Source organism: Kogia breviceps, chromosome 13 (genome assembly GCF_026419965.1).
Source record: "Kogia breviceps isolate mKogBre1 chromosome 13, mKogBre1 haplotype 1, whole genome shotgun sequence".
Lineage (NCBI taxonomy): Eukaryota > Metazoa > Chordata > Mammalia > Artiodactyla > Physeteridae > Kogia > Kogia breviceps.
The window spans coordinates 67265417-67291627 of NC_081322.1; the positions used below are offsets into that span (position 1 = coordinate 67265417).

At 41.9% G+C, this 26211-nt stretch overlaps 1 protein-coding gene across 11 annotated transcripts in view; it reads right to left on the reverse strand.

The window, feature by feature from the left end:
* REPS1 (RALBP1 associated Eps domain containing 1) overlaps window positions 1-285 on the reverse strand; it is an 80104-nt gene extending 79819 nt beyond the window's left edge. For 4 of the 11 annotated variants that reach the window (XM_067010895.1, XM_059083412.2, XM_059083410.2 and 1 more), the window contains exon 1: window positions 5-274. In XM_067010895.1, the coding sequence (XP_066866996.1) occupies window positions 5-157 (153 nt within the window). In that variant the 5' untranslated portion in view covers window positions 158-274. Of the gene's footprint in view, window positions 1-4 lie in introns of all 11 variants that reach the window. The other 7 variants (XM_067010894.1, XM_059083407.2, XM_059083404.2 and 4 more) reach the window with 4 other exon arrangements.
* Between the last annotated feature and the right edge of the window lie 25926 nt (window positions 286-26211).

Consider the following 26211-nt stretch of genomic DNA (forward strand, 5'->3'; position numbering starts at 1 on the left):
TTACCTGGTGGACCACGTCGCTGGGCAGCTGTGCGGCCCGGAACAGCTCCAGCACCCGCCCGTGGGCCGCCACCTTCTTGGTGCTCTCGCTGTCGCAGTAGGAGAAGAGATCCGAGTAGTATTTCTGCTCCGCATCGCTCAGCGTTAAACCTTCCATCTTCGCCTCCGCTCACAGCCACCCCGCCCCGCATGCAACACCCAGGGCCCGGCCCCGCGACCCCGGGACGGCGGGGACTGCGCGCCGCCCGGTCGCCTCCCCCTCGCCCCCCGAAGCGGCGGGGAGCCCCGGCCTCGCGCGCGCGCCGGGGGCGTCCGAGCCACAGGGCCCGGAGGTCGCGGGGAGGGGGCCCGGCTGGGCTCGGCGCGCCGCCGCCTAAGAGGCTCCGCCTCGGCGGCCGCGGGGAGGGCGCGGGGAAGGAGGCGGGGGCCGCGGCGGCGCGAGGCCCGGACGGACTCCGCCACCGCCCCCGCCGCGGGTTCGAGTCTCCCCGGCTCCCCGCCGCTTCTCCCCCCCCCCACACACACACACTTCCCGCCTCGTCTGCCCCTTCCGTCCACGCCCCCGGAGAGGCAGCACTTCCCGGAAAAGTTGTGGGGCTCCTAGTCTAAAGTTTCGGGGGCTCTGGGCTGAGCGCGGCCGCCGCTCCGCCTCCCTCCGCCGCCATTTACTGCGCCCCGGCCCGGCCTCCGACGCGACCGCACCAACACTGACAGCGGCTGCCGCGCTCCAGACCCGGATGTGAGGCCAGGAGGAGAGAGCGCGAGAGGGAGAGAGAAACACCCACCGGGCTGGCTCGGCCGCTCCCTGGAGAGGGGGCTGCAGCGCCCCCTGGTGGCCGGGGTTCCCGCGGCGGAGGGCCGAGCCACCCTTGGCGCCCTGCGGGAAGAGCTGGGACCCCCCCCACCCCCCGGGAGCGGAGACCAGGGGGGAGCAGCACGCCTCCCATTCAGACCAGGAGAACTTAGAAACCGGCTGTAGTTTGGATTGTTTCAAAGCTTCTGGCACTAAACGGTTAATATCCATTGCGTGAAAGGGGAACATTGTTCAGGTTATTATTGTATCCGTCGTACCGTTTTGAGGTCAGATGTTACTGAGGATTATTTCAATATTTCTTTGTGCTCTGAAGGGCTATGAACGTCCAACCCCTCTGAGAACTCTCGTCAGACACCAGCCACTGAGACCTAACTCCCACTCTTGCTCCAAGCCGTGTTTACCTGAGAAACAAAGTTGTTGAATAGGGGGAAAAGCTGGCAAAGTTTTTCTCTGTACAAGGTGGTTCTGATCTCTAGGAACTTAGTGCTATAAATATATAGCATCAGCTCTATAAAGCTGTTTAGGCTCTGGACAGACCACAGGGGCTCACTCCTGTGACCCCCAATTTCCTCCTTTATGAAAATCATGTGGTTGCACTATTCTGCACCTATCTGAGAAGTGATTTGCAAGATATCTCAAATAGAATATCTTAGCAGTTTATCCTTAGCAAATAGGAAATATTTCAAAAACAGCAGCTAGGGCAGAATTAGACAGATTTTTCAGTTTTAGTTTTTATTTTGTCTGCTACAGGTTACTCCTCAGAGTACTGATCTTACAAATGACCCATAAAAGGAAAGTAATATTATAGGTTCAAAATCTTTTGTCTGGAATTCCAAAATTCAAATAGCACTGAAAATCCAAAGGGTTTTTTGTAACACTTTGTCAGCAAAACCTGCCCTGTTTCATTTGGAGGCAAATCTCTACTCAACTCACATGAGACTATTTATAGTCTTTATGTATGCTGTTTAATGTCAATATTCATTCATTTTACTCCAGGCTTTAATGGGATATTAATATACACACAGTTATAGGCATTGCATTACTTTTCTTTTTTAAAAAAAGAGGGATTGTGGAGCTGTATTTGAATAGTAGCACTTTGTACACTTACATATATAACATGCCATTAATCTCAAGTTTCTGTATCTCTAAAACTTTTAATTTGCCACAGCAATACCTCACATGTCCCTACAGGACACCTACCAGAGGGGATCAGAGACCCACAGATGGCCTGTCTTCCAAAGGTGTAAGAGAGAGGAGCATATGAGGTAGGCACTGGCTTACAGTTGTCTTCAGCATGTTTTTCTCCACCACCTTTCCTAGGCCTCCAAGCTCTTTCCTGCCCCAGGGCCTTTGCTCCTGCCACCTGAAATACTCTTCCCACAAACCTTTGCATGGCTTGTTCTCTCACACCTCAGGTCCCTGAACACATCACGTACTGAGAGAGAGACCTCTCAACACCTGACCTAAAATAGCCCAACTACCACGCTCTATCCCCTTAACTGAATTACTTTTCTTTATAACACTTTTCACCACCTGGCATTAACATGTATATTTGTTTACATTTTTAACACTGAGATACAATTGACATACAATCTTTTATGGGGGTGGGGGGAGTCCTGAACATCAGTGCTTATAAGGAGCACTGTATCTGCTTAAAGTCCCTCCAAACATACACACACTTGAAAAACCAGAAAGTCTTGCACGAAGGGGGGACATTCTCCACCCCCCAGCCAGGTACTGGGTTGCCTTGGTGCTGCAGGGCTTGACAGTTTCACAAATGAAAGGTATTTTTCTCTATATCCGTTACTTAAATTTATACTTTCACATACAAAGGGGAAAAAAATTATTTAACAGGCCCTTTGAGACCAATTCTAATTTCTTTCCTATATGTTCCTAGATATATCAGTTCTAAAAAGTGACATTATGAGAAAGCTATTTTAAAACAGCTGGGCTATATTATATAGCTACAAATTTAAAGATACTTGTCTTCAGGTAAGATCAAATAGTTGGTTACTGCTAGCAAATATCAACTGTTTTAAACTGGAAACCTATAATGAAGTTTTTAAAATAAATTAAATGCAGTAAAACTCATCGTTTCTGGTACACAGTTCTGTGAGTTTTGACAAATGCATAATGGTCATGTAACCACCACCAAAATCATGATGCAGAAACATTCTGTGACTCTCCCCTAAAATTCCTCTGGGCTTCCCCTTTGTACTACTCTGCCCTCTACCCTCAGGCCCTGGCAACCACCGATTTATTTTCTGTTTCTGTACTTTTACCTTTTCCAGGATGTCATGTAAATGGAATTACACAGTAATCAGCATTTTGAATCTGAATTTTTTTCACATAGCATAATGCATTCGAGATTCCTCCATGATCTTCCTTGTATAGTGGTTCATTTTTTAATTGTTAAATGGTTTTCTATTGTATGGATGATTATAGTAAACTCATGGACAGTGACAAATGATTGGGCTGGTAGGGCAGGGACTTGGAAGGAGGCAGTTTGGAAAATTAAGGAAGAGGAAGTCTGGGAGGAAACCATGTGGTTGAACCTATGGGACGGGGCATGACGTGTGACTATCTTTGCATCATGTGTTCACACCCACCAGAAAGCATCCACTATGGAGGAGGTATAAGTAGACAAAACAACCTGGCCAGATGATGTCAGGCAGCCTCTGCAAGCAGCCACCCCAGCGTTGGCACAGTGGCTCAGGAACTGAGTAGCTATTGTGGCAGCAATGGAAAGTATATATGAGCCCCACATCACAGCTTCCACTTACCAAGGCCAAATGTCTAACCTGCCAGCAACAGTTGAGTTCAGCTCAGCTCACTCTGGTGTCAGCTCAACACCAAGTTCAATTCCTGATGTAACATCATCCCTCGAGGAGACCAGTCATGTGTTTGGTGACAAGTTGATTTATATTTATAGGAATCAAATGTATCCTGGGCATAATTTGCTTTCCTGTTCACAGGGCTTTAGCCATCTAAGTGTTTAAGACCGTTTTTATCACCAACTTGTAATCTGCATAACATGACTTCAGACAAAGAGACCCTCCTTACAGCAATAGAAGTGCATTAGTGGACACATAACCATAACCCACTAAACTCACATTCCACATCATCCAGAAGCTGCTGACTTCAGAGAGTATAGAATGGCCTTTCGAAGGTGCAGCTGATGTGTCAGCGTGGAGATGATATTCTGTGAAGATGGGACCCCATACTCCAGGATGCAGTAACACCCTAAATTAACGATCCTGTATGTTACCCTGTCTCCAATAGGTAGACAATATGGGACAGAGAACCAAGGGATGGAAGTAAAAGTGGCCCCATTTACCTTTGTCCTCCATGACCCACTTGGGGGAGTTTCCCATCCCCTCAAACCTAGGTTGTTTTTATTTTTTGATTTTATTTATTTTTTATACAGCAGGTTCTTATTAGTTATCTATTATATACATATTAGTGTATACATGTCAATCCCAATCTCCCAATTCATCACACCACCAACCCCCCCCCCCCCCCGCACCGCTTTCCCCACTTGGTGTCCATACATTTGTTCTCTACATCTGTGTCTCTATTTCTGCCCTGCAAACCGGTTCATCTGTACCATTTTTCTAGGTTCCATGTATATGTGTTAAAATATGATATTTGTTTTTCTCTTTCTGACTTACTTCACTCTGTATGACAGTCTCTAGGTCCATCGACGTCTCTACAAATGACCCGATTTTGTTCCTTTTTATGGCTGAGTAATATTCCATTGTATACATGTACCACATCTTCTTTATCCATTCGTCTGTCGATGGGCATTTAGGTTGCTTCCACGACCTGGCTATTGTACATAGTGCTGCAATGAACATCGGGGTGTGTGTGTCTTTTTGAATTATGGTTTTCAACCCTCGGTTTTGAGCATCGGAAGGTCCTGGTTCTCACACGGGATGGCTTCCACTAGGAGGCTTATAATTAGCTAGTTATTATTAGTCCCATTAAACTTTATGCCACGAATGATGTTCTGTCACTTGGGGCTCCTTGTGCCAATAGATCAGTAGGGAACAAAAGAATCAACGTACTGGAGGGTATTGAACCTACTCATCAGGAGGTAATAGTACTTACTTTACACAATTGAGGCAAGAAGGAATATGTTTCACACCCAGAAGATCCACTGGGGTGTATTGGTCTCCCCTGTTTAGTTTTGATGGTAAATGGACAAGTATAACTGCCACAGATTGAGAAGGGCATGGTGACAAAGGCACTCAGACCATTGGGGGATGAGGGGCTGCGTCACCCCACAAGGTAAGCCACCTAGAGCAACAGAGGTGTTAGCTGAGGGTGAGAAGACATTCTCCTTCTCATTACTCTTCTCGGCTTCTCATTCTATTGAAGTAGAGAAGGGACAGTAAGTGTCAGATGCGGCCTTGAAATGAGCTGCTATTGTGGAAGATGTAGTTCACTCACATTCTTTTTGTGAAATCTCCCAGGAAATGAGACCCATCAGAGTCCTGGGGGAGTTCTTCCCATAGCAGGTACTATATTATGGGAAGCAAGTGGATCTGAGTGGTGTGAGCGTGGACCATGTGGTTGCTGTGAGCTACCCAGATCACTGCCCACCTCACCCATTTATCCAGCTGTTGAGAAGGTTGAACTGTCAGGGGCCCACAGCGGAATCCCTTGCCGGGAATTGCCCTTGGGAGAAGGAACTTGCCTCACCCAGGTTACACCCCTGCCTCAAGGGCAGCCCACATCAGGTGACTGGCCAGTGAATAAAGGAGACTAAAGGTCCTTGAACTGTTTAGGAACAACTCTGAAGAGACATCTCAGTTCCAGATCTCTTCCAGGGATTGGAGGGGGCCTCTGTTGTTACCTCATTGCAGTTGTCTCTCTGCCTAATTATGGGTGTTCTTTGCTTCCTACGGGTGCTATTCCCGACAAGAGTTATCAAGGAACTTCCTGTATGCAAATCTTCATTTCAGTGTGTTTCCTGGGGAACCCGATGTCAACCACTCACGCACTTCTGCTCTTATTAAGTGACTTCCTGAGTGCTTACCAACCTGTGGCACTTAATATTGTAATTGTTACAATTGGATTAAACAGTACATAAACAAATTAAGAAAACAGAAAGATGGCTTTTGTTTCTGTGGAAACCAAGAATGATACTGTGGGAAGATGTGATGATGGCGAATCGCTAAGAGAAGTGTCTGTTGAATTAACTGTGGAACTCATGGAGAAAGACTTGGAGTTGCAAAAAACAACACGGTATCTATGGGTTGGACACATGGGATATTCAATGTGTGCTTCTTGTTTGATTGACGTAGAGTTTGGAATGGAATATAGTTTCTTACCTGTGATCAAAATTCCTATTTTTTTATTTTTGAAAAATCTATTATTTTTATAAAAATATACACACTCTCTGTAAAAACAAAATAACTCAGAAAAGAACAAAGAAAAAAAATTACTTTGAATTCTGCTATCCACAGGCAACCTCTATTAACATTTGGATGAATATTTTTCTTGACATCATTTATTTAAAAGCCACACAAAAAGATGAGCATAAAATATCAAGTAAAGGGATGTATTTTATATATAGGATATATATGTATATATACACACATTATATTTTATGTATAATATGTTATATATATACATTACAAACATAATTTAAAAAATCAATAGATACTTTATATATTACTATATATTATTCTTGCATTATATATATATATGTACACATATATATATATTCCATCCATGTATTTGATATTGTATGCCTACTTCTTTGTTATATCTTTTGTAGCAGGTCTTTTTCACTCAACTATAGACTGTACTTGTAAAAGAGTTGTCCTTTTTTTTTCACACTTTATATGAATCTTATTTATTTTCCTCTTTCAGAGTCATCAATATAAATGATGTATAATCAGGTTAACTTGAAAAACCACAACTGTATCCTCCAGAAACCACATGAGGCAATCTTACACTGTCTTACCAGTGGGATCTATTTTCATTACCTAACTAGGAGAGAATCATAAAATGATTATTTTTTTAGATGTTGCAGTTGGGGTTTAATAATGAAATAGAAAATGCCAGATAAATGTAAGATCTCATATGAGCGTGAAGTTCATCAGGAGCAAAGGCAGAGAAATCCATACAAAATTGTTGGCACAGCAAAAATAAATCAACTCTGTATAAATAAAGTTCTCAGGGGAGACTAACCAAAAATGAAAAAGCACTTTTCTCCAAATAAAAATCAAACCAACAAATATTTATTATTTACTTTATGCAAGGAAGTTTCCCCCTAAGTTTCCTTTGTAAACATTTTCTCAATTTAGCGTGCTTTCAATATTTTAAATTTTTTAAATGGGAAGAGTCTAAATGGTTTCCCTATTCTTTAAGATACTGAAGCATGCAGAGGTAGTTGTAAAAAATACTAAATGCATGTTGCTTGTCATTAGTAATGTTTTCTTTTCTTTCTTTCTTTCTTTTTATTAGTAGTGTTTTCTAAAGCAAAACTTTTGCATTTAGGCAGGGTCACCTCCAAAAACTGCAACTTTTTAAACCAGTTATTTAACAAAAATAAAGCAACCTGTCTTTAATTCTACATCTACAATCTTTATTAGTGTCTGTTAACTCCCATCGCCCTGCCATGAAAACATTTTACAGTGTTATGGGTTCCATAACCTTTCATGGTGCTTAAGAGCTAGACATTTTCTGCTTGGTGAAGTATTTTCATTTTAATCCCATGTCATGCTTTGCTGTTGTCAATATTTCATTTTCCAAGGATGCTTAGAGGTTATCTCTGTGCAATCTTAAAAACTAAAAATGAATAAAGTGAAAATGAATATAAGTCTTAATGGCTACAGCAATAGGAAGGTATCAAGTTGTAATGAAAACAGATAATCCAAGTTTGAGGTAAAATAGGTTTGAGACCTGATTCTGGCAATTAATTAGCAGTGTAATCTAAGGCAAGTTTAACATCTCTCAGTCTCAGTGTCTTCTGTAAAATGGGATGCTTTATTTGGCCAGTATAAGAACAAGAATGAATGAATGTAAAAGGTTGTTATCTAACTGGTGTTTAACTACTGGAAGCTATTATCAGGGACAAACATGATCATTAAAAATCTGTTTGTTTATATTTGTTCTTGTTCTTTGTTCAAATAATTCAAACGGCCAGGGCTGATAACCTTTATTAAGATATAAATAATTATTTACAACATATGATTACCAGCTATAATATCCATTTCCTCCTAGTCTTTAACTTGTTACTATACTGTAAACCCTTTGGACAAAGAAAAACTGATGTGTCTAGTGCTTTGGGCACATTCAACAAGTGTTATAGTCACTAAGCGTGTAGTGCTTAAAATCTACGTATCTTTTTTCTTTTCTTTAATGATTATATACGTGTAGTGGGATCAAACATTTTAAACACTATATGTGGCTTTTTAATTTTCTCTAATACTTATAATCTTCATTAGTATCAGCATGGGGTTGAACTTAATTTTGTCAGTTATCGTATCTCAGAATCTTCCTGTTAAAATGTAATCACGAGTAATTCAGTCTCATTCACTTAAATGCTCAGCCTTTCGTATTTCTTCCTCTTTTCTCTGTTTTCCTCCCAGATGTCATGGGGGAATATGAGGACAAAAGATGGACATCAGCTTACACGATTTGACTGTGAGAGAGAAGGGGCCTCAAATCTACAGGCAGGAGTCCTTGTGCTGTCCTCTGGTTCTACTGCAAAGTGGCTGCTCTGGCCTGGTCCCTTAGTCTATGTTGAGGTATCCTCAGAGTTAGTCTGGTTGGGCCATCAGGCTGGTATCATGAAGTCACTTGTAGCCTGTAACCTCTAATCATTAAGTCTCTGCATTTGGTGACTTCTGTAGTAGTTCCACTGGTCCATGTAGGAACTTGGGGTAGGGGTGCTTCTTAGAATTGAGAATTGGCAGGTGGTTTGGTTAGCTATTGCTGTGTAACATGTTATCCCTAAACTGAACAGCAGAAAACATGATTTTGTGGGTCAGGGATGTAGGAAGGGCTCAGCTAAGCAGGTATCTTTTGTGGTATCTTCTATGTGTGGTCATCTGAAGGCTTCACTGGGCTGGATGTCCAAGATGACTCACTCATGTGGGTAGCAGTTAATGCTGACTCATCTGGGAACTCATTTGGGGCTATCTCCTGGAGCATCTCATGGCATCTCCATCTGCTTGGACTTCTTACAGCATAGTGGTTGGGTTTTTGGAGAGAGTATTTAAAGAACAAGCATTCCAATAGATCAAGGCAGAAATTATGCAACAGCTTTTTAATGCATTCTATTGATTATAGGTGAGTCATGATGGCCAGTGCAGATTTAATAAAGTGAAAATTATATCCTACCTTTTGATGGAAGGATCCACTGTTTTTCATTATAATGAATAAGCCACGTAAAATGATTTGCCTTTTTAAACCATACATATTATAAATGACAAAAAAATGAAAACAACTAACCAGGAACTAACCAGGGGCTTTACTTTATATCTTTTTTTTTTGGCTGCACCTTGCGGCTTGTGAGATATTAGTTCCCCAACCAGGGAGCGAACCTGAACCTCCTGTGGTGGAAGTCCAGAGTCCTAACCATTGGACCACCAGGGAATTCCCAAGGGCTTTAGTTTGGATTTCTCTGTTACTCAATCAATCTAACATCTTTCTGTTGTTGGCATTGTACTGTTGCCACTTTCCTATCAAGATTATGTTTAGGTCTCCAAAATTACCAGATAATTTTTTTCTATTTACCATGGGAATGATTCACCTATAAAACCACTTGATATTTTTGGGTGGTGTTTCTTTGCCAACTTTATTAGTTTCTGCCTAGCTTATTGGCCTATTCAGGTTTTCTTTTTCTTGTTGAATACCTCTTTTTTTCCTCAAAAATTTATCCATTGCATTAAGATTTTTAAAGTGACATAAATCTTTTTTTTTGACATATATCTTTTTTAATGTGCCTTTTGTAACTATTTTAAAGACAGGACATAATTAAGTTTCAAGATAGAAGATAAGTTTAACTACTTTCTTGGATTATTTTGAAAGAGATTTAGTGTCTTAAAAATTTTTTTTGTCATTGTGAAAATGTACTGTTTGGATAATAGCAAATCTAATTTTACCAAAATAAGTTTATTTGAGCTAAGAACTATAAAATTAACTGTATGCTACTTTCTGTAGCATATAATAAAGAAACTCATAAAGGTCAATCCCACAAGAAGTTGATAAGCTCACTGAGATTCAGTCTCAATGATCCCAGGATTCACAATGCTCATGTTTCCTGGATCAGTACTTTGATTTAAGAACAGAAAACTATTTTCCCAAAGTAACTCAATAAACCAGTTTATTCACTCAAAGAGAATACTTTTCAAAGGATTGTTTACTAGAAAGCAGTCATTAAGATAATCATTATATGTACAAAAAGAAATTTAAAAAATAGAGAAATTCAGCTGAGGAATCAAAACCAAAAGTTTCCCTGAAATTGCCTGGTAACCAAAATGAAATTTGGTTTTGTTGGGTTAGTTTGGCCTAATGTTTGTTGTTGATGGTTGTATTTGTAGAATTTGGAAACTTTAAAAAAACAAATAGCTGCTTAAACTGGCCCAGTGCCCCCAACTCAAGATATGCTCCCCAATTAGCCAGGTCTTTTCAAGTGACCAGGGTGAGGAGTAGTTACAGGGATTTCGTTGTGAGAGTGCATAGGAATGATTGGTTTCCACAAATTTAATATATATTCTTCTCTTTTATGACTAGAATTCTCCAACTAACAAATTAACGTTTTTCCTCCCTTTCCTTCCTTTTTTCCTTTGCTTCCTTCTTGTCTCTCTCCCCCCACCTTCATTCATCAATTTTTTTTTTTTTTTTTTTTTTTTTTTTTTAGGTACGCGGGCCTCTCACTGTTGTGGCCTCTCCCATTGCGGAGCACAGGCTCCGGATGCGCAGGCTCAGCGGCCATGGCTCACGGACCCAGCCGTTCCGCGGCATGTGGGATCTTCCCGGACCGGGGCACGAACCCGTGTCCCCTGCATCGGCAGGCGGATTCTCAACCACTGCGCCACCAGGAAAGGCCTCATTCATCAATTATTAAATACATACTATATGTCAGGCCCTGTGCTCAGTTTGAGGATTTCAAGAAAACATTTCTTGCCTTTAGAGAGGTAAGAAGCCAGTGAGGGTGACATTCACTATGAGTAAACAAGTGATTATAATACAGTGTGGTACACGGTCTAAGAGAGAGAAACAGAATACTCCTAGAATATATGGAAATTTTCCCTACGTAGACCTGGAGTGGTGAGAAGTAAGTTCAGTGTAATTTTTTGCTGTTGACCTGCTGTTGCTCTCTTTAGGAGAGAACTGAAGGATTATGATCAATAATTTGATAGATAGAAAACAACACTTGAAAGTTAACAAGATTAAAGCAAGGACTTGTCCAATTACGTCTTTGGAGCCGGGAAAATGGAGAATGGAACTAGAGGTGATGTTGAAGGCAAAGGTAAGTGAAAGACAGTGAGAAAAAGGAGACAAAAATGAAAGAGAGTTACACAAGAGGAATAAGTTCCAGTGTTCTGCTCTGCAACAAAGTTTGCACACATAGCAATAATATATCATACACTTGAAAATTTGTTAAGTGGGTAGAACTGATGTTAAGGGTCTTAATGGCAATACATTTCAAAAATAACAACAATATTCCCACAGTACAAATCCTTGTGTTGACCAGGCTGAACCTTAGTGGAGAGCGATGCCTGATTCTCTACAGAGAATCTGCCAGACCCCAGAATTTACTTGACATTTTCCGTTTTGTAATATCTGCCCTGTTGCCTTCATTATTTTGAGAAAAAGGTGGTTTATTTGGAAATAAGGCTAATAATATTCAATGCTTCTAAGTCTGCTCTAATTAGATTAACTAGAGTTATTTTAAAGAAATTATTTGATGTGATGAGCTTTGGAAGAAGAGAACTACCACTTCGTTTATATTTTACACCCAGGTACTTTTCTGCCTATTTCCTTTATATTTGTCTTTCTCTTCATTTTTCTCGGACCTTCATTGATATGCATTCATTTAATATACCAATATATCTCTAACCCTCTAAAGGTTTGAGTAGTTTGAGATGTGTGGAACTTTTAAGACATCCTGGGGTCTTTGCTCATACCTACAAATATCTGTCATGAAAATAGTTTGGTAAGTTTAGTTCATTTCAAGCAAATATTTATTGAACACCTACTAACTGTTAATAATTGTACTAGATGCTGAGAACAGAAAGGTGAATAACACGATCATTGCCATTGAGGACTCTATAGTCCAGTGGAGGATACATGTGTATACTACCTAACGATTCCTTTTCTGTCCCCTGTGTTGTACATTATATCTATGCACCTCCCAACCCTCACCCAACACCTCTGAGTCCCAAGTTGGCTTTGTTCCTAGTTTGAGGATGTCTGGTTCTCCTTTAATGGCCTTTGATCCCCTTTCATGTGAATGTTTTGCAGTAGCTTGTGACATTTCAGGCTGTTTTCTAGGAATGCTTTGTTTTCCCCTGCTTGTCTGCACTGGAAAGATGGAATGCAAACATTTCACCTCACTTCCAGGGAGGATTTGGAGTTAAGCTCTCCCTGCTCTCAAGGAGAGCAAAATGTTCAGGTTTTAATTAACAAATTACTTTCTAAGTTGTCAAGGTCTATTGTGAAAACACCACAGGAGAAGAAGGCGTCAAGAAGGGAGATCTCGCTTCTGAGAGAAAAGGGAAGTAAGTGAGGAGGGACTTTCCAACGAGAGGGGCTTACAGAGGACCTCTTGGGAGCCTGCGGGTTGATCCCGGAGAAGCAGTCTAGAAGGCTTTAGGCCATTGCTCAAGAGAAGCGGGGTGAGCGGGAAGGACTGCCAATAGGGGTGCTGTCTGAAGGCCCCATAGTCGTAAAACTCAGAAGCCCTGACTTCACTGGAAAAGCCCCTTGTCTAGGCACAGGGACCAAACCAGCCACTGTCTCTGTCTGCACTCTGTACTGCCCAGCGAGTGGAGCCCACTCAGGCTTACCCAAGGACACCGCCCTCCACTCTTGTGAAGACACCGAATATCCATACATCTGAGAGAGAAGGGCAGAAGCTCTATTCTTAGTTGGCATGGGGGAAAAGGGGAGGTTCCCCCACACTTGGTTAAGGGTGGAACCAAAGAAGTTAAATATCAGCCTGGGCTCAGATAATAACTGATCTCACCAGTACCTGTCTGCTTTCCCCAAGGCCGTCTGAGCTGTGATCACCCACACACTCATTTGCCACTGACACCTTTTCAGTCCTTATGGCCAGCCATTCCGTGAAAACTATCAATGTCAATGAATATTCTAGAAAAAAATTCAGGAAGAAACATTTATGTCTTTCCCTTTATCCAGCCCTCTACTACATTTGATTCCACCTTGCTTATATCCTGCCTTTTTTCTGAACTCGACCTTCATACTAGACCCCAGATTTGGTGCTCCTAATCCTTTGGGTTCTTTGGAATTTGGCTATCGTGCATGATTTTGAGTTTCCTTCAAGGAGGGCTCAATTTTTCTGCTCCTACAGCCTCCATGTCTCCTGCCCTACATGGAGCCCTGGTCAACTCCTGCCCCTTGACCAGTGCCCTAATCAGGCTATGTTCTCCCCTCACTAAATGGAAGGGAGAGATTCAGACCCTGTTCCTGAGCCTTAGGACAAAGTCCGGGTTACTGTTACCACAGCCCTGTTTCCAGTTAAGCTTACCTGTAAGGTCCTGCTATTAGGTTCCTTTGAGGTACCACACAAATGTGTTTCCTGAACCATAGTAGCTTTCTGGCAATTTCAGAAAAAGAACTTCTATTCTGTTCTAAAGGGGTAAAGAACTTGTATTCTGCTCTAAAACCAGGCCCTGGGTAAGCCACTGCATCAGGTAACTATGAGAGCTCAGATTTGTGGGCATAAGACACACCTTTACTTATCCCTTTGAGCACCTGATATGGTTTGAAAGGAACCCTTTGAATATCCTGAAATGCCTCATCCAACTGATGGGAAGGGGGTTTCCATCACCCACACAAGGTTAAATTACAGATTAACTTGTTTAAAGCTAAATAGAAAATTGAGTTACCATATCTGGGCAAGATCAGAAGTTCCTGCTGGGATATCATGGCAATTTCTTTCAGCTTCCTGGGTCCCTACAAAATGCAAGTCAGCAAAAGGGACATGGTACCCACTTTCTTATCTTGAAACTAAGCTGTAACACATAGATCCTACCCATCAATTCCAGAAGAGTCTGCCTGGCTTGCGGCACTCTCGACCACTGCGCCACCAGGGAAGCCCTGCTCGCCGGATTTTAATTCTCTGACCACATCTTCCTCCCAAGGCCTGGAAAGACAAACTCCATCATTTAATCCCACTGTACATACATAATAATAATAACTACTGTTCATTGAATGATTGCTTGGGGCTAGGTAAGCCTTACAGTTATTCTACAAAGAAAGTGTTATTATTCCTATTTTATGTATGAAGGATCTAAGTTTTAGAGAGATGGAGTCCACACACGGGAAGTGATAGCGGTGGGATTCCATCCACAGCATGTTGGGCCCCAAAGTCTGTCTTTTAATGTTTTCACCACTGTTGTATGAGTGTACAGCTTCACTGGACCAATTTTTTCCCAGTGAAAAAAGAACTTTTATTTTTAAAATTTTTTTATTATTGATTTCCTTATTTGGCTGTGTTGGATCTTAGTTGCAGCGCGTGGGCTTCTCTCTATTGTGGCATGTGGGTTTTCTCTTCTCCGCTTCTGGTGCCCAGGCTCCAGGGCTCACGGACTCTGTAGTTTGTGGCATGTAGGCTCTCTTGTTCAGGTGCGCGAGCTCAGTAGTTGTGGCACGGGGGCTTAGTTGCCCCACGGCATGTGGGATCTTAGTTCCTCAACCAGGGATCGAACCCAGGTCCCCTGCCTAAGAAGGTGGATTCTATACCACTGGACCATCAGTGAAGTCCCAGAACTGTTTGATAATAAAAAATTAGAGAGAATAAAAAAGCTACAGTAAACATCTAGCTTGAAACATTTAGCTTACTTTATGAGGCATAAAGACAGATATATAACATATATCCTAAGACAATAATATATAAATTTTAAAATAACAGAGTAAATTATTATACTTAACTTAGTGTTATGAAAGTTATTTAAATAGTGTAGATTCACTGGGTGCATATAATGAATTAAATGTTACCACACAGCAAATTTGGGGTGTTTTCAGAAGTACATGTCATTTGGCAGTGACTTATTAGAAAATTATGAACCTGAAATAAAACTGATGCAAAGATATAATGATACACACTAAATTAACAATGATGTACTTAATTAAAAGTCATTTATAATGAATCATAAACATACTTAATAATTCACTTAATGATAATTAAAAAGCAGACTAACAGGAACTGAAAACAAGAATCATCACAAGGTAATGCTGATGCCTCACTGTTAAGAAAGTGGCCTTCCTAATATGGCCAAATTCTAGTGCTTTGCCTGTGGAGATACAAGTAGGTGCTTTGAAACATAGTATGGCGACCATTATTCTTTCTAACCTCAGATTTTCCCACGGTGATGGCTGCCTACCCCATGTGTACGTAAGGCCTCTCTACTTTTAATTGGTTTGAAAATAATCGTTGAAAATAAAAGCTACATTTAGCAAGCTATTAGAGACTCTGTACTCTTGGGGGGACAGAAAAACAGCTACAAACAGAAGCTTCTGAAGATCATTGCAAAGTACTGAAAGAGAGCATTTGATAAAGGACTTAACACAGTCTCAGCTCAGGAATTATCTTGTAGGTATTTCCCCAACAGAGGAAATGGTTCTAGATATCAGACCAAAAAACCCTGTTAGGGGAAAGAGCAACCTATCAATTCATAGTCGGTACTAGATAAACACTTTAAAAAAATATATCTATAAATATATTTTTAAAAATAATTATTTAATAAATGTTTGTTTAAAGATTATAATTACCAATGACAAAAATAACTGTTTGAACTGACAAAATATTAGTATTAAAGTCTTGCATGACTATAACATTACCACTCATCTTTCTTTTCTCTCATGAGCTTTGAATTCCTATCAATGTGCCAGGAATTAGATAACCTCTAGGATAATCCCCATTGTTTTGTCTTTATTTCTGTGATTATTAAAGCTACTTTGTGAAAACCAATCTGATTTTGCAAATACAGCAATCCATTTGTAAGCTGTGAGTGCCCCTAAGTGGATAACTAATCTAACTTTTTGTACAGTGACAGTTTTTTTTTTTTTTGCGGTACGCGGGCCTCTCACTGCTGTGGCCTCTCCCGTTGCGGAGCACAGGCTCCGGACGCGCAGGCTCAGCGGCCATGGCTCACGGGCCCAGCCGCTCCGCGGCATGTGGGATCTTCCCGGACCGGGGCACGAACCCGCGTCCCCTGCATCGGCAGGCGGACCCTCAAACACTGCGCCACCAGGGAAGCCCTACAGTGACAGTTCTTACTGTGTAATAATACTGATATTTCAAAGACAATCTTCTACATACTTGGTTACTATTAGCCATTCTTCCTGCTATGTGGCATAGCTGGAGGAACACCCTGAAGCCACCTAACTATTCAAAAGAGAAACCCATGTAGACACATCTGGATTTTGAATTTTTTAATTAAAATCTAAATGTTTGAGTGACATAACCGATCAAACACAATCAGACTTTGTAAGCCCATGGAACTAATTAGCTATTTTAAGGAAATCTGTGGCAATAAAAACCATGTTCTGAGTTCCTAAGAAATCAATGAATAGATTGGAATTAATTCTAGAAGAAAAAAATCTCCATTTATCAAAGAATTCTTATGGCTTATTTAGAACATTACAAATAGTTGTGTTTTTTTTTGGAGGGGGGGCTGCACCGTGCTGCTTGTGGGATCTTAGTTCTCTGACCAGGGATCAAAACCGTTCCCGCTGTAATGGAAGCGCAGAGCCCGAACCACTGGACCCCGGGGAATTCCCCCAACTGTTAAGACCAAGAAAGAAGAAAATGTGGTATATGTGCCTTCCCAGCAAATTTTTGTTGTTTTATCCCTTAATTAAACACATAGAACAACTGCCAAAAAGACTTAAAGATTTACTCTTGTAGATAGATCTTTTCAATTTATGTTGACAAAACATCAAACTACGTTTCTCCTCTCTTTCTCTGAGGAGTTAAAAATGTGTACTGTGAATACATACTGATAACTGATAGTTAACAGGTAGCTTTTATAAAGAATTTTACATGAAATTAATAATGTTTAAAATTCACATCATGTTAGCCAAGATATGGGAGCAACCTAAGTGTCCATCAACAGATGAATGGATAAAGAAGATGTAGTATAGATATACAATGGAATATTACTCAGTCAAAAAAAAGAATGAGGGACTTCTCTGGTGGCGCAGTGGTTAAGGATCCACCTGCCAATGCAGGGGACACGGGTTCAAGCCCTGGTCCAGGAGGATCCCACATGCTGTGGAGCAACTAAGCCCGTGTGCCACAACTACTGAGTCCACGCGCCACAACTACTGAAGCCCATGTGCTCTAGGGCCCATGTGCCGCAACTACTGAAGCCTGCATGCTTAGAGCCCGTGCTCCACAACAAGAGAAGCCACCGCAGGGAGAAGCCCACGCACCACAACAAAGAGTAGCCCTTGCTCACCACAACTAGAGAAAGCCTGTGCGCAGCAACAAACACCCAACACAGCCAAAAAAAAAAAAAAAGAAAAGAAAAAAGAATGAAATTCTGCCATCTGCAACAATGTGGATGGACCTAGAGGGTGTTATGTTATGCTCAGTGAAATAAGTCAAACAGAGAAAGACAAATACTCTATGTTATCACTCATATGTGGAATCTAAAAAATAAAACAAACTAATATATGTAAAAAACCAGAAACCAACGGATATAGAGAACAAACTAGTGGTTACCAGTGGGGAGAGGGAAGGGGGGAGGGGCAAGAGGGGTAGGGGATTAAAGGGTACAAACTACTATGTATAAAATAAAATGTATATGTATAAATAAGCAACAAGGATATACTGTGCAGCACAGGGAAATGTAGACCATCATTTTGTAATAACTTTAAATGGAATATAATCTATAAAATATTGAATCACTATGTTGTACACCTGAAACTAATATAATGTTGTAAATCAACTATACTTCAATAAAAATAAATAAATAAATAATTTAAAAAATTCACATCACATTGGAAATGGTAATATCGATGAAACTTTCATTGTCGTGATTGCTTGCCACTCTCATTAAAAATGCATTCAATTAACTTTTGCATGTTTTAGTGGCTTATTTCAATTGAATATGGTCCAGAGGCATCGATACTGAGGACAGAGGTACATTAACCTCACATTAAAAAGGCAATGGAGGGCTTCCCTGGTGGCGCAGTGGTTGAGAGTCCGCCTGCCGATGCGGGGGGACGCGGGTTCGTGCCCCGGTCCGGGAGGATCCCACGTGCCGCGGAGCGGCCGGGCCCGTGAGCCATGGCCGCTGACCCTGAGCGTCCCGAGCCTGTGCTCTGCAACGGGAGAGGCCACAACAGTGAGAGGCCCGGGTACCGCAAAAAAAAAAGAAAGAAAAGGCAATGGAAATAGAATATAAATGCTGGTAATTATATGTATTCACTACATACTAATTTTTTTTATATTACCTCTTTCCTAGAGATTTGTTTAAATTTTGGTGAAGGTGAAAAAGATATTCAGGCTACAATGGCTCAGGTATTTGGTGTACACATTGAATCTCTCATTTTAATAGCCCTGAGAAGAGTCAAGAGGTTAGAAAGTCAACCTTTAAGTCCATTCAACTAAACAATTGTTGAGTGCCCACTCCCTGCCAGGCGCGGTGCCAAGCTTTGCAAAGGATACAAAATGAATAAGACACTGTCCACCCTCAAGAGCTTTAGAGTCCACTAAGAGGAAATGACTATGGCACAGGTTCCGTACAGATTTACATAAATGTATTATTCGGAACAATATACCGTAGCAAATTTTGCCTCCCTAAGAGAGCTGTTGTGACTCACATCTCTGAGGAAACAAATGACTGTAGACTTACTTTCACTCCTAGGGATTAGTAAGTGGTAGAGAGAGACAAAAAAAAAAAAGAAAAGAAAGAAAGAAAAAAGAAGAAAAAAAAAAGGCAAATTCTAAAGCTTCTGCCGGGTCTTCCAAGCTGTTCAAGGGTCAGAGAGGAAGGCTTTTTTTTCAGCCCAGCACATTAATGAGACTTTGGAGTTTGGACCGGAAAGCTAAACTGCTCTGCACAATAGGAAGTGAGCTAGAGGTTTTGGGGCCGGAGAAGGGCCTTAGGAAGCAGCTGGGAGATGTGAGGACAGCCCCGGCAGCAGATGGGGAGGCTGAAGCTATGGGGAGGGGGGCCAGCGAACAATTCCAGAGGCAGGGCGGTGAGGGGACTTGTAAACGAGACTTTCGTATTCCATTATAAACTGCTTGCTTGGCTTTAATGTACCTTGCCTTCATCCTTAAACCTTTGGTAAAGCCTGACATTCATCACAAATGCCGAAGGTTAGTTTTGGGGAGGAGGGGGCAAGGAGTTAGTGTGAAGGGTGAATAAAGAAAGGAAGCTTTTCCATGTCTGCTTTGGGTAGAATGGCTAAATATTCACGAAGTGTGAGATGTAATTAGGATTAGAGAACTCAGAACCAGTGGAAAGCAGAACATACATCCTGAGAATTGCAAAAATAGAAGAGCATTGGACTTCCTAGAGGATTAAAGGAGTAAAGTTGAATAAATTTTATTAAATTTCAAAGATGATGGTGATATTTGCATTTCATGAGGTGACATGATATAACTGTCCTAGAAGATGTCCAAAGTGCTGGAGAACTCCCAAGAGAGGCATATGACACATTGGGGACAGAGGGGAATGGAATGAAGGAGAAGACGCAGGGCTGGGCACGTTGCTATATTAATTCATTTCCCAAGTTTTTTTGCAAAGAGGAAGGATGCTTCAAAAAGACACCCAATTTTGGGCTTCCCTGGTGGCGCAGTGGTTAAGAATCTGCCTGCCAATGCAGGGAACACAGGTTCGAGCCATGGTCCGGGAAGATCCCACATGCCACGGAGCAACTAAGCCCGTACGCCACAACTACTGAGCCTGCGCTCTAGAGCCTTGAGGCACAACTACTGAGTCCGCGTGCTGCAACTACTGAAGCCCGCAAGCCTAGAGCTCGTGCCCTGCAACAAGAGAAGCCACTGCAATGAGAAGCCCGCGCACCGCAACGAAGAGTGGCCCCCGCTCGTCGCAACTAGAGAGAGCCCGCGCGCAGCAACGAAGACCCAATGCAGCCAAAAATAAATACATAAAATAAATGTATTTTTTTTAAAAAGAGACCCGATTTTATTTACTCATGACAGCAACACTGCCTGTAGGTTTTAGGATCACTAATTTTTAGATTAGAAAACTGAGACTTGTAGAGGTTAATACCTTTCCTACGGACATACACAGACAGGACTGGAGCCACACTGGGTGCCTGGGTAACCTCTGCCTTGTAGGTAACACGTGGGGCTTGGTTAAAAAGTCAACATATGGCTTTGGCCTTAGATTTCAGGAGGCAAAGACATGGCAGGAAAGAAGGACTCATCAGGCAGAGGAAAAAAAGGCAAAAGCAAGAAAGTGGGGATTTGGTTGGTACAGATGAATCGTTGGCAGGGCAGAAATAGAGACACAGATGTAGAGAACAAATGTATGGACACCAAGTGGGGAATGTGGCCAGGGGGCGGGTGGTGGTGGGATGAATTGTGAGATAGGGATTGAGATATATACATTAATATGTATAAAGTAGATAACTAATAAAAACATGCTGTATAAAAAATAAATAAAATAAAATTCAAAAAAAAAAAAGAAAGTGGGGATTTTGTGATTTCAGGCCCAGGAGAAAGAAGGTACAGGCTGTATGCCGAGCACACAGAAAGTGCTAACTAAACTTTTACGGAACAAAACTGATCTCCACCTCTTCCCCATACTCTGGACCAGGTGAAGGAAGAGGATGGAGTTCAATGTGACTGACTCATGGCTTTCACAGATGGTTTTGGGGGGTCAGGAATCTGGAAGGTAGTAGGGGTTGTAGAAGGTTTTAAAAGGCATGGTAAAAAGTATATACTTTATTTAATGGACCATGAGGAAACCCTGAAGATTTTGAGCGAGGGTGTGTGAAAAAAAACAAAATTCAACTGTGTACATTTTTAAGATCTAATTGGTTTCACTGAATGATTTATTGAATGATTCATGAATCAGGTCTCATCCCATCTAGCAAGTAGAAAGGAGCTCCACGGAGTTGTACAAAATGGAAGCCTTTTATAGACAGAAGGGGGAAAAGTGTGGATTGTTTCAGGCTTAGGTAACCTACCTATGGGGGTGGAAGGAGGCAGATTACCTCATTGGAGCTGACCAGAAAATTCCATACTGACCAGTTAAGGCTACATTCCCGGGAGAGGTTGTAACTGCCATTAGGTTCAGTATTAAGCCCTGGTTTGCTGACGTGGGGCTTAGCACAAGTGACTCCATTTGGGGCCTGTTGTTTCTTTTTGAACAGGTGTGACATGATTAAAGCTGTACTCAGAAAATTAACCTGACAGTGAGGTGAAGGATAGCCCAGAGCAGGGCATCTCAGACTGGAATGTAATGCCAACTCTGTTTCAGTGAGTCTGTGATTCTGCATTTCTAACAAGCTCTCTGCCTTAAAGATTCTGACCCAGGGAGGCTAGGGTGGGTTCAGGGATCTGAGAACTCTGTATGGAGAAGCATTGGCAGGATGGACCAGAGGGAAAGTGACAAGTTTCCAGCTGGGAACTCTTCCTTTGTTTAGAGTCTCAGGAGAGGAAAAGGATTTAGAGAAGGAAGAAATGGCAATGGTAGAAGCCTCGAGGTAGCTCTTTATCCATCCTTGATACAGGAAAGGGTCTGAGTTGGTGAACTGCTCTGTCCCTTCCCAACCTTTCTGTGCACACATGCGGGTGTTTTCTTGCTGTCCCAGTCCTCTCCCCCAGCTGGTTAAAGGAACTTGAGGCTGTGTGACCCCAGCTTCTCCCAGAGCCCTCTCCACAGGGGACAGTGTCCATCAGCATGGCAGTATTCACCAACATTCTGCCGAGAGCTTTAGGGTATGCATGTTGGGGGGTCTGACCCCTGATTTCCTCTGCCTGAGCCCTGGCTTCTGTCTGTAATTCCTCCCCTCCAGCCCCAGTCTTGGACCCAGTGGCAAGATCTGCTTCTGTTTCTGCATCGGGTCCAGAGTATAGTGAGGGGATGTGGTGAAGATCACTTCTGTTCTGTAAACGCTTATTTAGTGTTTTCTGTGCTAGACATACAGGCTTATATCTTCTCTCCTGGACCCGAAACTTCCACATCAGAACTCCAACTCTGAACTGCTTTAGACGTGCTGCTTTTGAACTCAGCCTTAGGATATCACTTTTCTCCCAAGAGACTGTAGTTGACCCTATTGCCTGAATTCCCCTGCCTCCTGTTTGCACCCTCAGATCCACTCAGAGGATCCCACTTCTTTTTTTTTTTTTTTTTAACATCTTTATTTGAGTATAACTGTTTTACAATAGTGTGTTAGTTTCTCCTTTACAACAAAGTGAATCAGTTATACATATACATATGTTCCCATAACTCTTCCCTCTTGTGTCACCCTCCCTCCCACCCTCCCTATCCCACCCCTCTAGGTGGTCACAAAGCACAGAGCTGATCTCCCTGTGCTATGCTGCAGCTTCCCACTAGCTATCTAATTTACGTTTGGTAGTGTATATATGTCCATGCCACTCTCTCACATCGTCACAGTTTACCCTTCCCCCTCCCCATATCCTCAAGTCCATGCTCTAGTAGGTCTGTGTTTTATTCCCATCCTACCACTAATCTCTTCATGACATTTTTTTTTTTTTTAGATTCCATATATATGTGTTAGCATACGGTATTTGTTTTTATCCTTCAGAGGATCCCACTTCTTTCTGATCTCCAGCAGCCTAGAGCCACTTACTCTCCCTTACTATGTAATGATCATGACTAAGGGGGTGGGTGACAATGCCAAGTGCTATGGAGAGCTGCAGGGCAATGAGAACTGGGGACAGGTAAATATGTCTGCCAATCGTGAGTCATTAGTGACCTTAGACTAGAGAGGATACTTTTAGCAAAAAGGTGAAGGCAAAAGCCATATTATAAGTAGTGAAGTACATAGCAGGTGGTGAGGGCTAGAAGCAGCAAATTTAAAGTGTTCTTTGAAGAAATATGTCAAGAAAAAGAGAAAAAAAGCTCAGCAAGCAGCAGGATTGAGGGAAAGAATTGTGAATAAAGCAGAGGATTTATCAGGATTGTAGAAAAAGACAAATGCTCCTACAGAGACCTGAGAAAAAGGAAATCCTCTGTTGGCTACTTCTAGGGACATTTGCATTTTGGAAAGGGATTTTTCCATCCTGCAGACAAGTTTCATTTTGCCTGGACAGTGTGTTAAAAGCATTTCAATGAATTGCCTCATTTTTTTAAAAATGGGATATATATATATATTTATTTATTTACAAATCCAGATTTCTGTCATCTCTTTTTTTTTTTTTGTGGTACGCGGGCCTCTCACTGTTGTGGCCTCTCCCGTTGCAGAGCACAGGCTCCAGACGCGCAGGCTCAGCAGCCATGGCTCACGGGCCCAGCCGCTCCGCGCAGGCTCAGCAGCCATGGCTCACGGGCCCAGCCGCTCCGCGGCATGTGGGATCTTCCCGGACCGGGGCACGAACCCGCGTCCCCTGCATCGGCAGGCGGATTCTCAACCACTGCGCCACCAGGGAAGCCCTGTCATCTCTTGATAAATGGTAAGAGTTAGCAACACTGGGTAAACATTCCTACAGCTGTCATTTATTATTTGCCTGTCTCTAAAAGTGTTTGAATTTGCAATGTCTGTTTTAAAGCAATCTATACAGATTGAAATTTCAGGCATAAATTATGATGGTAGAGGAGCTATTTGGGGAAAAAGAGACTTTCCTAAGTAAGCACTCCCCAAATCTGATAATGTTGCTGGGTCCCTACCTTGCCTATGGGTCAGATTGTCCTCTGCTCATCCTGGGAAAGTGTCCCTACCAGAGACACCATGAGTGAGGGAGCCTGGGCAGAGAGCAGAGCAGACCCTTTATATGCTGCGGGATGGACTAAGAAGACATCAATGAACTATTGTAGCTAAAAAGTGGCAGAAGTCCCTTGGAATTCCTTGGAGCAAGTGCTGCCCCAAGCTTTCCCTGGCAGCTGGCTTCAAAGCTTGTCCAAACCGGTGGTTCCTAACCTCGACTGCACATAAGAATTACTTTGGGATCTTAAAACACAGATGTCCCAGAGATTATGATTTAATTGGTTTTGGTGGGTCCTGGGCACTGTGTCTTAGAGGTTAGCAGGTGATTCTAACGTGTAGCCTGATTAACTTGAACTGTCATGCTCTGTGGCATTAACCCCTTCCACTCCAGGCCTTCTGTCACCCCCGGACAACAGCTTGGATATTTGGACTAGAAATTGTTTTTCTTAGTGCTCACTTTGATACCTGTCTCCCCTGTGATCATCACAGCTGCCTGCCTGGCTGCTCTTTGCATGTAGCATTTAGCCCCTCATTTGGGTAAGAATTTAAAAGTAGGGGGCCTAGAACAGAGGTGATTTGTAAATTTTTTTGGTTGGTGGGTTGGGAGTGGGGGAAGAAATGCAAAAACTAAATAGTAGTTATCTTACTAAGGTTCTAAATAATTTTCCAGATTTTGTTGATTTTTTAAAACCACCTCTAACAGCTCTGTCCAAAAGAACTTTCTGAGGAAATAGAAAGATTCTGTGATGTCCAATACAGTAGCCATGAACCTCTTGTAGCAATTGAGCATTTGAATTGAGCCTACCTTGACTAAGGATCTGAAGTTTTAATGCTATTTCATTTCAATTAATTTAAATGAAAATGAAAATATCTGTAGGGGTTTACTAGTTACTGTACAAGGCTTTATTTTTATTGTACTATAGAGTTGCTATTGTCTATGATAGACATATTATGGGGTGATTCATCTCCCACACCTCCTTTGTAGAGAAAGGGCAACCCTATGTATTGGACACAGCAGATTGAACTCTGGGATAATAATCGATCCAAACTGGCCCAATTGGATTTTCTCTTTCAAGAATCTGAAATTGACACACTGAAAGCCTGCATACATTTGGTAGTGGTGAGCTGAGCAAGAAGGGTTGGCGCTAGAGCCTGTGCCTTGGACTCTCAAAGCCTTGTGCAACCCGAAGTTATGTTGGGGTGGAGACTAGAAACTCTGTAGTGAAGGTGGGGGAAGGGAGGAAAAGGGGGGCGGAGGAGGGAAAGAGAGAATAAATCACTTCAGATGAGTGATGGACATACTACCTGAGCTTTGTTGAACTCCATTGTTTCTAATTTGCATGTTAGAGAAGAGAAGAGAAAAAAAGAAAGAAAGATATGGAGGAAGGGGCAGAAAAGAGAAAATAATAAAGTAAGAAAAATATCTTAATGTAAGTCCTGGAAATAATGGTGATATACATTGTCTAATAAACCAGTTTAGAAAAGTCCTGTTCCTCAGTTGACAAAGAATGGTTCTCTTTCACATGGGAAGTTTGTTCTCTTTGACTGCTCTTTGAGAAAGAGACATGTAAATCTTAGCCCATAACGGTTTTCAATAAATATTTGTTGAATGAATGAATGAATGGATAAATGAGCAATGGGAAAAGGCAGCATCTTCCCAGGGCAGTCTATCAATGCTTTTGTGCAACAGCTTTTTTTCAGGCAAAGCATCTTCATTTGTTCTCTTTTTTGTTTTGTTTTGTTTAGTTTTTTGGCTGTGGCTTGCGGCTTGCAGGATCTTAGTTCCCCGACCAGGGATTGAACCTGTACCCCCTGCAATGGAAACGCAGAGTCCTAACCACTGGACTGCCAGGGAATACCCTGGTTTGTTTTTAAATTATTAATTGTTTATTAGTCTTGTCTTTTCATTGTTTCTTTTTCAAAATATTTGTAATTGAAATATAATTCACATACCATTAAATTTGCCATCTTCAAGTGTACGATTCAGAGGTTTTTCGTGTATTCACATGATTGTGTGATCTTCTTCATTATCTAATTCCAGAGTATTTTTCATCGCTAAAAAGGAACGCCATGCTCGTTAGCCCTCTTTCCTTCCTCTCCCTAGTATCTAGCCACCAATAATCCATTTGCTTTTTACTGTGGATTTGTCTGCTCTGGACATACAACTCCTGGCTATAGAACTAGGAGTAGAATGCTGAGTCAAAGAATTTAAAATATATTTTTAATTTTTTGAGGAACTGCTAAACTGTTTTCTGCAAAGGATGCACCATTCATTTTACACTCCCACCAGCATTGTCTGAGGGTTGTTTTCC